Genomic DNA, 13956 nt, shown 5'->3' with positions numbered 1-13956 from the left:
AGTTCTATACTCATCACTTTCAATTAGATTTAATGTATATGTTAGGCCCTTATGTATACTTAAATCTTTTTTATTAATAGCTATACTCCATTTGCTAATGGCCCCAATGATACTCCTGAAGAGATACTGCTGCGTATAGGCAATGGAAAGTTCTCTTTGAGTGGTGGAAACTGGGACAGTATTTCAGATGGAGCAAAGGTATAAATTATATAAATGTTTTGTTTTGTTGAATTACTGTTAATTCCTGAAATCTTTAAGTTATAGCCTAGTCTGCATTTGCAAAGTATCTGATGGTGTTTTATGTCAGTATTTGTTTTTAAGTCAATTCACATATATGTGTGGATTGAAGAAGACAAAGGCTGAATTTTTTTTTTTTTTGCCATGCTTCTGGGGCACATTTCTCTCTTATCAGTTCATATGTGATCAGGGAATATAAACCAGTTCCAGTATTAACCAAAACCAAAAATGTAAATCTACTGAGGAAAAATATGTAAAGCCAACTAAAGTTGATTTCTGCATTTAGTATGATTTTACACATCATATCTTCTTTAGCACAGACATTGACTAGTGATTATGTAGGTGATTTTTATAATGTTAACTTATTCTTAGAGAATATACAAACTTTTTATCAGTCGTACCTAGATATTTACAATTGATGGCTAAGAGCTGTTCAATAGAAATGTAATTTTTAAATTTTAAAATTTCTAGTAGTCACATTAAAAACAAAAAGAAACAGGTGAAATTAATGTTAATAATATATTTTATTTAACCTGGTATACCCAAAATATTTCAACATCTAATCAATATTTTAAAAATTAGTGAGATTTTACATTCTTTTTTCATACTAATTTTTCAAATTCTGGTGTGTATTTTATACTTATAGCCCGTCTGAATTTGGACGTACCTACATTTTAAAAGTGCTTAATAGCCACAGGTGGCTAGTGGCTGTTGTTATTAGTGAAGTTTCAAAGTAACTGGCCTTACTTAATTTAGGGAAAAAATAATAGGTCAAGGCTTGTATACTAATTCTTACATTTATAGTCTAAACATTTTAAGTTTTAAAACAACAACCCAAAGTTGTCAGCATGTGGTTTATAGGGCCCTAAAGCTTTTAAGCTACATTTTGAAGTAGAAAACATTTTAAGACAAAAGGATTTGCTTGTATTTAATATCTGCTAATGATAAAACCTAATTGTCTCAAGGACATTAGCTAATCTGTAGGATACATTATGGAGTAAATCTTGTATCCTGATCACTGTAGAATAAGAAAATCAGAGATTTGAGTATCATTACCTTTTAAACATTAGAAAAACAGGGAGGAGATTGTGTTTGGATCTTAGCCATAACACAAGTGTGCTGTGTGGTGTAGTAAAAGGAACACCTGATTGGAAGCCAAGAGAACTGAGTGCTAGTTTTTGATCTACTAACTAGCTGCCTCAGTTTGCTCATCTGTAAAATTTGGGGATTAAGTTCTCCCTTTGGTTCCTTCCAATTCCAAAATTCCATTTCTATGCAATTTGGTTTATTTATAATTTGTCAGATTTCCCTTTATAAAGTGATTGAAACTACTAATATTATTCATTAAATATATGTATTTTCTAGTCAGCCAGGTCGTGCGTCAAAAAGTACATTTTCCCAAGGAACAATTCCAATGTTTAAAGCTATACACATGATACTCTTGTGTTCCTTAAAAAAAAAAATAACTAGCAACAGTGAATCTAATGCTGAAATAGAGATTTATATGCCACTTGTGCTTAGATTTTTGGTTTTCCATGTTCTGTGTGTTTTATGTTTGCATCTGTGTAGTGCTTAAGGAATAATAGATATCAAAATTCAGTTTTATTCTCACCTCATTTAGTCTGATATTCTGGAGAAATTAACATAGAAAAAGATATTGGGGGATGTTGAAATATTTCACAAGTTCTTTCATGTATTCCCTTTTTATGGATTAAATTACTTTAGTTCTGTCTTTGGAATTTTTCTGAAAATAGTGGCAGATTACTGAGCAAATGAGCTATATGAACTTTAAAAAAAATCTGTACATTTTAACAATTCGATAATTTCTTGTCTGTTTTAAATTAGTGATGAAGGTAAACTATTGTTCAGTTACCCATAACCCCTTATACTAGTTCCCTTTAGTTGGGAGAACTGTAACATTTACTGTCACCTCATGACAATTGTTTTACTCAATTATAGTTCCTTATAAGTTGTTTTTCCCTTTTCAGTGCTTTTCTTGACATTGGTGAGTGTCACTATCAGAAGCATATAGAAGATGATTCTGTTTGCCTCCTGTCCATGCACAGTTCCTAGAATTTGTTCATTCAGTTAAATGGGGTGGGGGTGGGGGTGATAGTGGAAGTCATGTTAGCTTTGTGTGTCTTATTGCTACAATAGTTTCAGCATTGAGAACATTGACATTGCTGCTTCCCTTTTGTTAAACAGTGGGGACAAGGAGAAGAATCTGGTAAACAAAACAAGAGTAGAAGAGGCAAGAGAGTAATGAAGTTTTCATGATGTCACAATATATTAAAAATAAACACAATAATACCTGATTAATTAGAAGGCATTTCTATCTAAATTTTACAATAATTTAAGTCAGTAAAATGTCACTTATTTCAGCTACATACACCCTTGACCAAAAAAAGAATTGCCCAGTAGAAGTTTTTATAGGACAGTTATTTGTGGCTTCCTCCCTTGCCTTCTTTAAAAAGAGCAACTTGTGCTTTTCCTCAACTGCGTTCCTATTACTGCATTGTGTGTACTTTTATTAGAGTATTAGTACTTAATCACTTTCTCCCTGGTTATATATTCATTTGTACGCATTTTTATTTTTCCCACTCAGGGAGCTTTAAATGTCATATTCACTTTTGCATTTCCTATCATACCTAGCATAATAAATACTTAATTGAATTCTCTTTTCACAAACTATTTAATCTTTTCCTCAAGTATACCTTGCATTGTTAATTTACACTATAAGCTTTTTTTTGTACAATATAGAAATATAAATATTTTCCTATTGTGAATGGCTATAAATTTGAAATAAGTAGTCAGTTTTTTTTAAATTAATCAATATAATGCCAATTTATAATAACACCAAGTTCTCATTATATGTGGGTCATTTCTTGAGCACTCTGAACTGTTACATTGACATACAGTACTTGCCCACTCCCATGCCAACATTACACTACTTTTATTTTAAAAGTCTTGTTATTGCATAAATAAGTCTCCACACCTTATCACTACCACATCTTCTTCTTCCTCTTCAAAATTGTCTTGGCTGTTTTGGTTCTTTTTTTTTTTTTTTTTTATACAGCAGGTTCTTATTAGTCATCAATTTTATACACATCAGTGTATACATATCAATCCCAATCGCCCAATTCATCACACCACCACCCCCAGCCCCCCGCAGCTTTCCCCCTTTGGTGTCCATACGTTTGTTCTCTACATCTGTGTCTCAATTTCTGCCTGCAAACCGGTTCATCTGTACCATTTTTCTAGGTTCCACATACCTGCGTTAATATACGATATTTGTTTTTCTCTTTTGACTTACTTCACTCTGTATGACAGTCTCTAGATCCATCCACGTCTCAACAAATGACCCAATTTCATTCCTTTTTATGGCTGAGTAATATTCCATTGTATATATGTACTACTGTGAATGGCTATAAATTTGAAATAAGTGGTCAGGTTTTATGTAAATATTTATTTTCCATTTTGGCTTGAAGTTGCTTTTAAGTGAAGTCTTTTGTTCACGTATTTATAAGTCATAGATTTCTAGAGCTAGGTGGGATCTGGTCCATCATTTTGCAGATAGATAAACCAAGGTGTGCAGAATTTACCTTGTCCATGGTCATACACTGAGTGGCATAGCTAGAATTGATTTTCAGTCCAGAACTCTCTTCAGTCTACCACATGTTAGGGAAGACTTTCTGGAGGAAGAAAGGCTTGATTAGCTTGGCTTATGTGGATGGAATGGAGAAGAAAGAGGTCTATAACCCTTTAATAATAGAAGGCTCAGAGGAAAGGTGTTATCATTCACCTACTTCTTTCCTATAATATGGAAATTAAGTATACCAAAGCTTATTACTTGTTACTTAATCTATATTACACAGCAGCTTTACAGTTAAAACACTATATTGAAATGTAAGGCTGGACACTATAAAACTCTTAGAGGAAAACATAAGCAGAACACTCTTTGACATAAATTGCAGCAAGATCTTTTTTGATCCACCTCCTAGAGTAATGAAACTAAAACCAAAAATAAACAAGTGGGATCTAATTAAACTTAAAAGCTTTCGCACAGCAAAGGAAACCGTAAACAAAACAAAAAGACAACCTTCAGAATGGGAGAAAATATTGGCAAATGGAGCAACCAACAAGGGATTAATCTCCAAAATATATGAACAGCTCATGTAGCTCAATATCAAAAAAACAAGCAACCCAATCAAAAAGTGGGTGGAAGATCTAAATAGACATTTCTCCAAAGAAGACATGCAGGTGGCAAAAAAAGCCCATGAAAAGATGCTTAACATCACAAATTATTAGAGAAGTGCAAATCAAAACTGCAGTAAGGTATCTCACCCCACACCAGTCAGAATGGCCGTCATCAAAAAATCTACAAACAATAAATGCTGGAGAGGGTGTGGAGAAAAGGGAACCCTCCTACACTGTTGGTGGGAATGTAAATTGGTACAGCCACTATGGAGAACAGTATGGAGGTTCTTTAAAAAACTAGAAATAGAGCTACCATACGACCCAGCAATCCCCACTCCTGGGCATATACCCAGACAAAACCATAATTCGAAATGATAGATGCACCCCAATGTTCATTGCAGCACTATTTACAATAGCCCGGACATGGTAGCAACCTAAATGTCCATCAACAGAGGGATGGATAAAGAATATGTGGTACATATATGCAACGTAATATTAGCCATAAAAAAGAACAAAATAATGCCAACTGCAGCAACATGGATGGACCTAGAGATTATCATACTGAGTGAAGTAAGTCAGAGGAAGACAAACATGATCTCACTTATATGTGGAATCTAAAAAAAAGGGTACAAATAAACTTATTTACAAAATAGAAGTAGAGTCACAGATGTAGAAAACAAACGGTTACCAGGGGATTAGTGGGGGGGGGGATGAATTGGGAGATTGGGATTGACATATACACACTACCATATGTAAAATAGATAACTAATAAGGACCTGCTGTATAGCACAAGGAATTCTTCTCAATACTCTGTAATGACCTATATGGGAAAAGAATGTAAAAAAAGAAAAAAGATTGGATATATGATATATGTATAACTGATTCACTTTGCTGTACACCTGAAACTAACACAACATTGTAAATCAACTGTACTCCAATAAAAATTTAAAACAAAAACAAAAACACTATATTGAAATACTTCTAGAACTTCTAGTACTATAGCTTTCAAACACCTTGTGCCAAATAATACTAGAGAAAGACTACAATGTCTAAACAAAGCTAGGGAAATGCACTAGCAAATTCAGTAATTAGAATTATATTCTTATTTAATTGTGAGGGATAATTATTTGTTGTTACCTGTAATCAGGGCAGAAAGTGTTACTTATGTATGGAACTCAGTCTTTTATACTGAGGACGTATGGATTGTAATACATTTGACCAAATTAAAATGCTTGCAGTATAATTAGTAATAACTGAAGTGAAAATAATGGTTTATCTCAGTCACATGATTAAATTTGAAATAGAAGTGATGAATTGTTAATCAGTAGTTTCCAAACTTTAATGAATTTGCCATCTGAGTACTATGAGAATAGGAAAATTGCTATTCTCCCATATTAGTGTTTGTTCAAAGAATTTGGAGTTTTGCTGACTTTTACTTAAAATGGATATAAAAAAATAGGAAATCTTTAAGTCTAAGTTAGATTAAGTTAATCATTTTAATTAGTAATGGCTTTCTTCCAACTAGATTATCTAACTAAATACCCAGGTGATTGTATATAAGTGATCATTCTTGTCGTAGCACAGTATCTTTTATTAAACCTGGCCAACACTACTATATCTACTTTGAAAAAAGTGGAAAATTATTCATATGGAAGGGACAGATTTTTGTGTACTGTGAGTGAGCTCATTTTCCTCTTAGCTATCAAGAAAATTCAGTGAATATTACCTAAGATAATGACACATTTGCTTTTTCATTTGTCATCCATCCTCTCGTCATTCTGTCAAGGAGATTTTACTGCTTGTTTTTCAGGGAGGTTAAAAAGAAGTAAGATAGATTAAGCCCTATTAAAACTACTTCAGGTTCTTTAAAAGAAAGTAGCAAAATGTTGATACTGTGCTATGAAGCTATTTGATATTGTAAACTAATCAGCATTCTGTTCATCTTTCCAAAGAAACAATAATTATAATGTTTTATAAGCATTTAGGATATGGCCATGTTTACTGCATTTTCATTTTCATTTAAGGAGAATCCACTTTGGTTTTGGAAATCAGTCTTTGTCTCCAAATATAAATTGACAATCTCAGTCTTATATAACTTAGCTGAATTTTACCCCAGAAATAATTATATCCTTTTTGCTTTAACAGGGTTCACCATATATCACAGTTTGCTTGGAACAGTCCTGGTTTATGCCTTTGGCTCTCAACTTTCCCATTTTGGATAACAAATTGTATGGCCATCTTAGCTTTAACTGTCCTTAATTTCAGTTAAATTTTTTCAGTGAATATATAATAAAGCAATATTGTTGAACTTTGTTATGAAAAACTGATTTTTTTTTCTGAAACAGATTTTGATATTTTTCATGAATGCTTACTTAGTGCTATGAACATTGAGCACTTATTGTGTGTACATGATAGTTATTACTTTAGAAAGAAAGCAGCAATTAATTATGTAAAGTTCAGACATCAATATTGAGTTTAATAGGGAAGATTGAGAGGTATAGTTTAGTACTTATGAGCCAGACTCTGACTGACTGCCTGGATGCCTATCCTTACTTACTAGTTATGTGTTACATACTTACTAGCTATGTGACCTTGGGAATGGTGCTTAACCTCTTCGTGCCTTAGTTTTCACATCTGTAAAGTGAAGAGAGTAATAGTACCTACCTCAGGGTTGTTATGAAGATAAACCAGGTTAATAAATGTACCACATAGTCATAATAAGTGTTCAGTTAGTGTTAGCTAATATCATTAAGAATGTATAAAGCACTTTGATGATCAAATGTTAATCTTTGAAATTCCCATTAGCAATAAAAACCCTCATGAGTGAAATTAAAGCCATAGTAGTATATTTCAATATTTGTATAGGCCCATCTCCTAAAATTCTTTTTCATTCTCTCACCATCACTACCTGTACCTTTCAGTAAACCTTCAGAATCCACAGGAAAGTACAAAAGCTCAAATAAGGTTTAATGAGGAGCAGAGTAGTGTTAAATTTTAGTATGTATAGTTAATTTATATGTTGAAACATACTTTGGTGAGTGGGAGTAGAGGAACCTATTCTTTTGGGCTAGACCATTGATTTTTTTAAACAACTTTACTGAGGTGTGCTACACAACAAAATGAGTATATAATTTAATGTTATGACATATTTACACACCAATGAAACCATCACCAAATCAAGATAATAAACATATGCATCACCCCTGAAAGTTTCCTCGTGTTCCTTTATAATCCTTCCCTCCTGCCTCACATCCTGAACTCACAATCCCCCGCCCCTCATTCCCTGGCAACCAGGGACCTACTATCTGATGCTACGGGTTAGTTTACATTTTCTCGAAATGATTATAAATGGAATCATATAGTATATACTCTTTTTTTGTCTCTTTCTCTCATAATTATTTTGAGATTCATCCATGTTATTGGAGTGTATCAATAGTTTGTTACTTTACATCACTGAATAATATCCGTTGTATGGATACACAACAGTTTGTCCATTTACCTGTTGATGGACATTTGGGTTGTTGGCAGTTTTGTGATATTCCAGTAAAGCTGCAGTGAGTATCCATGTGAAAGTGTTTACATGGATGCATGCCTTTCATTTTTGTCTAAATACTCAGGAGTAGAATGATTGGATCATATATTTAACTTTTTAAGAAACCACCAAACTGTTTTTCAGTTCCTGTACCATTTTACATTCCTACCAGCAGTGTATGAGAGTTTTAGTTCTTCCATATCCTTGCCAATACTTGATTTGTTTGTTTTTTGTTGTTGTTTGTTTTTTTTTTCTTCTTTGGCCGTGAGGCATGTGGGATCTTAGTTCCCCAACCATGGTTTGAACCTGCGCCCCCTGCATTGGAAGTGCGGATTCTTAACCACTGGACCGCCAGGGAAGTCCCCACCAACACTTGATAATGATCATTCTTTTTTAATATTAGCTATTTTAAAATGTATGTAACGGTATCTCATATTATTTTAATTTGCACTTCTCTAGTAACTAACGATGTTGAGCATTTTTCATGTGCTTACTTGCCATCCATTTATCTTCTTTGAATTGCCCATTGACATCTTTTACCCCCTTTTTTTATTTTGGTCACTTTTTTATTATTGAGTTTTGACAGTTCCTAATATAGTCTAGATGCAAGTCCTTTATCAGAGCTATGCCTTGCAAATATTTGGTCTCAGTCTATAAATTGTCATTTAATTCTCTTAATTGTTTCTAATGTTGATAAAGACAGTGTTTCATTTTTATTTTTTCTCTGTAGCATGTTTTTGGTGTTATAGCTAAGAAATCTTTGCCTTGCCCCAAATTTCAAGTGTTTTCCCCTGTGTTTTCTTTTAGAAGTTTTATAGTTTTAGGTTTTATCTTTAGATCTATGATACATTTTGATTCAGTATTTGTTTTTGGTGCAATATATGGTTCAAAACTAATTTTTCCACACAGACACCTGATTATTCCAGCACCATTTGTTGAAAATACTATCCATTCTCTGTGGAATTACATTTCTATCTTGATCAAAAATCAGCTTCCTAAATATGCATGGTTCTATTTCTATAAAGTAAGTCCCCTATATACGAACGAGTTCCGTTCCGAGAGCACATTCATAAGTCCAGTTTGTTCGTAAGTCCAACAAAGTTAGCATAGGTACCCAACTATCACAATTGGCTATATAGTACTGTACTGTAATAGCTTTATAATATTTTCACACAAATGATACATAAAAAATGAACAAACAAAAAATAAAACATTTTAAATTGTACAGTACCTTGAAAAGTACAGTAGTACAGTACAACAGCTGGCATACAGGGGCTGGCATTGAGTAAAGAGGCAAGAAGGGTTACTGACTGGAGGAGGGAGGGGGGTAGGAGATGGTAGAGCTGAAGGATCAGCAGCAGTAGGAGATGGAGGGCAAGCTGCAATTTCACTCACGCCTGACGTTGATGGCACAGGTTCTGGTTCCTTGCTAGATTCAATTTTATCTACCCTCTAGAAAAAATGATCCAGTGATGTCTTGGTAGTAGCTCTTTTTTTCTCGTCATAAATGACACAGCACTGGATTGCGTTTTGAACGGCTGCTGCAACCTTCGTGTACCATTCTACATTCAGATCCTGTGCCTCAGAAACTAACAGTGCCTCCTCAAATAAAGAAAATCCCCTTGCCATTTCCTGTGTCGTGAATCTTTGATTCTTCAGTTACTTCTTCTTCCTATTATCTCTCTTTGTCCTTTCTCTGGGCTTCCAATTCCTGGCGCTTCTTAGCAGTACCAGCTACATCACCACTGCTTTTACTCTTACTTCCAGACATCCTGGGCTTGAAATAAAGATACTGTACTACTGTACTCTATACAGTACTGTACAGTAAAGAACACAAAAGCACAGCCACTTGTACATGATTGGACATGCGAATGCATGTTCGCATCTTTGAAAGTTCACAACTTAAAGGTTCGTATGTGGGGGACTTACTGTACTTTCTATTCTGTTCCATTAACCTGTTTGTCTGTCTTTACTCCATTACCACACTGCCTTCATTACTGTTTCTTTATAATTAAGTTTTGAAATTAGATACTGCTAGCCATCCAACCGTTTTCTACTTATTCAGAGTTGTTTTGAACTGGGTCCTTTGCATTTCTTTATGAATTTTAGAGTCAGATTTTCAGTTTCCACCAAAAAAGGCTACTAGGATTTTGATTGAGATGGGGTTGGATCTATAAGTCAATTGGGGGAGAATTGACATTTTAACAACACTGAGTCTTCTGATCCATGAACATGGTATCTCTTTCCAATTCGTTAGACCTTCTTTAATTTCATCAATGTTTTATAGTTGTCAATATACAGATCTTACACATCTTTTATTGTGTATTTTACCTGTTTCCTACTTTTCATGCTATCGTAAATGGCATTGTTTTTAATTTCATGTTCCAGAATTTTTTGCTGCTAGTATGTAGAAATAACAATTGTTTTTTTATATTGAACTTGTATACTACAACTTTGATAAAATGACATTCTTGTAGCTTTTTTGTAGATTTCATCAGTTTTTCGACGTAGACAATCATGTCATTCATGAATAAAGAGTTTTAATTCTTTCTCATATGGATGTATTTTCTTTATTTTCAATGGCTAGAACTTGCAGTATAGTGTTATAGAAGTGAAGAGGATGGGCATTCTTGTTTTGTTCCTGGTCTTGAGGGAAATCATTCTTTTTTTTTACCATTAAGTATGATATTGGCTGTGATTTTACATAGATGCTTTTAATTAGGTTGAGGAAGTTCCATTCTGTTCCCAGTTTGATGAACATTTTTCTTAGGGATGGATGTTGGATTTTTTCAAATGCTGTTTGTATATCTGTTGAGGTAAATCACATGTTTTTTTTTTTTTTTTTATTATAGCATTTATAATTACATTGATTTTCAATTGTTAAACTAACCTTGTATTCCCAGGATAAACACTTCATCATGATATGTTATCCTTTTTATATGTACATATAACTGAATTTGATTTGCTAAATTTTTGTTCACAAGTTTTATATTATGTTGATGAGGGATTTTGGTTTGTGGATTTCTTGTAATATCTTTCTGATTTTGGTATCAGGGTAATAATGGCCTCATTAAATGAGTTGGGAAACATTACCTCTTCTTCAGTTTTCTGGAAGAATTATTTAGAATTGGAATTGCTTTTTAAATATTTGTTATATTGACCTTAAAAAAAAAAACCAGAAGAGCCAGTTATTTTACCAGGAAAATGAGTTTATTTGGGGAAAAGCAGAGAATTGCAATTCAGGACAAGCAAACTAGGGCAACCTATAGGCAAGACTCCCTTTTAAATGAGGTTTCCTTTATTTATTTTACAGTTATAATTCACCAGTGAATTCATCTGGGCTTGGGGTTTTCTTTATTTCTCCTTGAGTGAGCATTGGTATTCTTTTTCTTTCAAGGAAATTGTTCATTGTTGAATATGATGTCATAAAGTTTTTCATAAAATCTCCTTACTAATCTATTAATGTTTGTAGATACTGTTGTGATGTCTGCTTTCATATTTCAGCCATAATTATGGATTGGTCTTTTTCTCTTTGCAGATATATCAGTTTTTGCTTCGTGTATTTTGAAGCTCTGTTTTTAGGTGCATAAATCATTTATAAATTTGACCTCTTGATTAGTTGTCCCCTTTATCATTATGAATTGACCTTCTTAATCCCTGGTAATTTTCTCCATTATTATTGAAAGATATATTCACTCAGTATAAAATTCTAGGTTCATTTCTTTGTGTTTTTTTAATTTCCAGTTTTTTGAGATATAATTGGCATACAGCACTGTATAAGATTAAGGTGTGCAACATAATGATTTGACTTATGTACATCATGAAATATTTGTCATAGTAAGTTTAGTGAACATACAGCATCTCATATACATACAAAATTAAAGAAATAAAACCCAATTTTTCACTTGTAATGAGAACTCTTAGAATTTACCCTAACAACTTTCATATAAAATATACAGCATTTTAATTATATTTATCATGTTGTATATTACGTCCTTAGTACTTACTTATCTTGTAACTAGAAGTTTGTACTTTTTAGCTACTTCATCCAATTCTATTTCCCCCACACCCTGCCTCTGGTAACCACAAATCTGATCTCTCTTTCTATGAATTTGCTTGTTTGTTTTTGAAATATAATTGACCTACAACACTGTGTAAGTTCCTGTTACACAACATAGTGATTCAGTATTTCTATACATTTCAAATTGGTCACCATGGTAAGTCTAGTTACAATATGTCACCAAAGATTGACTATATTTCCCACACTGTACATTTCATACCCATGACTCATTTATTGCACAACTAGAAGTTTGTACCTCTTAATCCCCCTTACCTATTTCTTTCTTCACTGTACTCCCCTCCTCTCTCACAAACACCTGCTTGTTCTTTGTATCTATAACACTGTTTATGTTTTGTTATGTGTATTCATTTATTTTGTTTTTTTAGATTCCACATATAAGTGAGATCATGTGGTATTTGTCTTTCTCTGACTTATTTCACTTTGCATAGTACCTTCTAGATCCACTCATGTTCTTGCAAATGGCAAGATTTCATTTTTAATGGTTTATTAAAATTCCAGTGAATGTGTGTGTATATATACACACATATATATACACATATATATGCATTTGTTATTGATGGACATGTAGGTTGCTTCCATATCTTGGCTACTGTAAAAATTGCCACAATGAACATTGGACTCCATATAACTTTTTGGATTAGTGTTTTTGTTTTCTTTGGGTAAATACCCAGATGAAGTTGCTGGATCATATGGCAGTTCTATTTTTAATTTGTTGAGGAACCTCAATACTGTTTTCCTTTGTGGCTGCACCAATTTACATTCCCACCAACAACAGTGCATGAGGGTTCCCTCTTCTCCACATTCTCTCCAACACTTCTTCACATTCTCGCCAACACTTGTTGTTTGTTGTCTTTTTGATAATAGCCATTCTGACAGATGTGAGGTGGTATCTCAGTGTGGTTTTGATTTTCATTTCCTTGATAATTAGCGATGTTGAGCATCTTTTCATTAGTCTGCTGGCCATCTGTAGGCCTTTGGAAAAATATTGATTCAGGTCCCCTGTCCATTTCTTAATCAGGTTATTCGTTCTTTTGCTGTTGAGTGTATGAGTTATTTGTGTATTTTGGATGTTAACTCCTTATTAGTAATATTATTTACAAATATCTTCTTCCATTCAGTAGGCTGCCTTTTCGTTTTCTTGATAGTTTCCTTTGCTGTGCAAAAGTTTTTTAGTTTGATGTTGTCCCATTTCTTTATTTTTGGTTTTGTTTCCTTTTCCTGAGGACACATGTTCAAAAAATATTGCTAAGTCTGATGTCAAAGAGTGTACTGTTTATGTTTTCTTCTAGGAGTTTTATGGTTTCAGGTCTTAATTCTTTAATCCATTTTTAGTTTATTTTTGTATATGGTGTGAGAAAGTAGTCCAGTTTGATTCTTTTGCATGTAATTATTCAGTTTTCTCAACACCTTTTATTGAAGAAACTGTCTTTTTCCCACTGTATTGTTTTGCCTCCTTTGTTGGAGATTAATTGACCATATAAACATCAATTTGTTTCTGGGCCTTGTTCTTTTCCATTGATCTATGTGTCTGTTTTTGTGCCAGTACCATAATGTTTTGATTACTGTAGGTTTGTAGTATAATTTGACATCAGGGTGCATGATATCTACAGCTTTGTTATTTTTTCTCAAGATTGCTTTGGCAATTTGGGGTCTTTTCTGGTTCCATACAAATTTTAAGATTATTTGTTCTAGTTCTCTGAGACATGTCATGGGTATTTTGATAAGGATTGCATTAAATATGTAGATTGCTTTGGGTAGTATGGACATTTTAACAATATTAATTCTTTCAATCCAAGAACAAAGGATATCTTTCATTTCTTTTTATTGTCTTCAGTTTCCTACATCAATGTTTTATACTTTTCAGAGGATAGTCTTTCACTTCCCAGGTTAAGTTTATTCCTAAGTATTT

At 33.2% G+C, this 13956-nt stretch overlaps 1 protein-coding gene across 16 annotated transcripts in view; it reads left to right on the top strand.

Annotated features, from left to right (window-relative positions):
- Nucleotides 1–13956, top strand: part of RPS6KA6 (ribosomal protein S6 kinase A6) — a 202331-nt gene that overhangs the window by 167058 nt on the left and 21317 nt on the right. For 15 of the 16 annotated variants that reach the window (XM_059910283.1, XM_059910281.1, XM_059910282.1 and 12 more), the window contains one exon: nt 81–198. In XM_059910283.1, coding sequence (XP_059766266.1) covers nt 81–198 — 118 coding nt within the window. Of the gene's footprint in view, nt 1–80; nt 199–6579; nt 6743–13956 lie in introns of those variants that run through there. The other variant, XM_059910285.1, reaches the window with a different exon arrangement.

The sequence above is a fragment of the Balaenoptera ricei genome, chromosome X (genome assembly GCF_028023285.1).
Source record: "Balaenoptera ricei isolate mBalRic1 chromosome X, mBalRic1.hap2, whole genome shotgun sequence".
Taxonomy (NCBI): Eukaryota; Metazoa; Chordata; class Mammalia; order Artiodactyla; family Balaenopteridae; genus Balaenoptera; species Balaenoptera ricei.
This window is presented reverse-complemented; position numbering and strand designations above follow the sequence as displayed.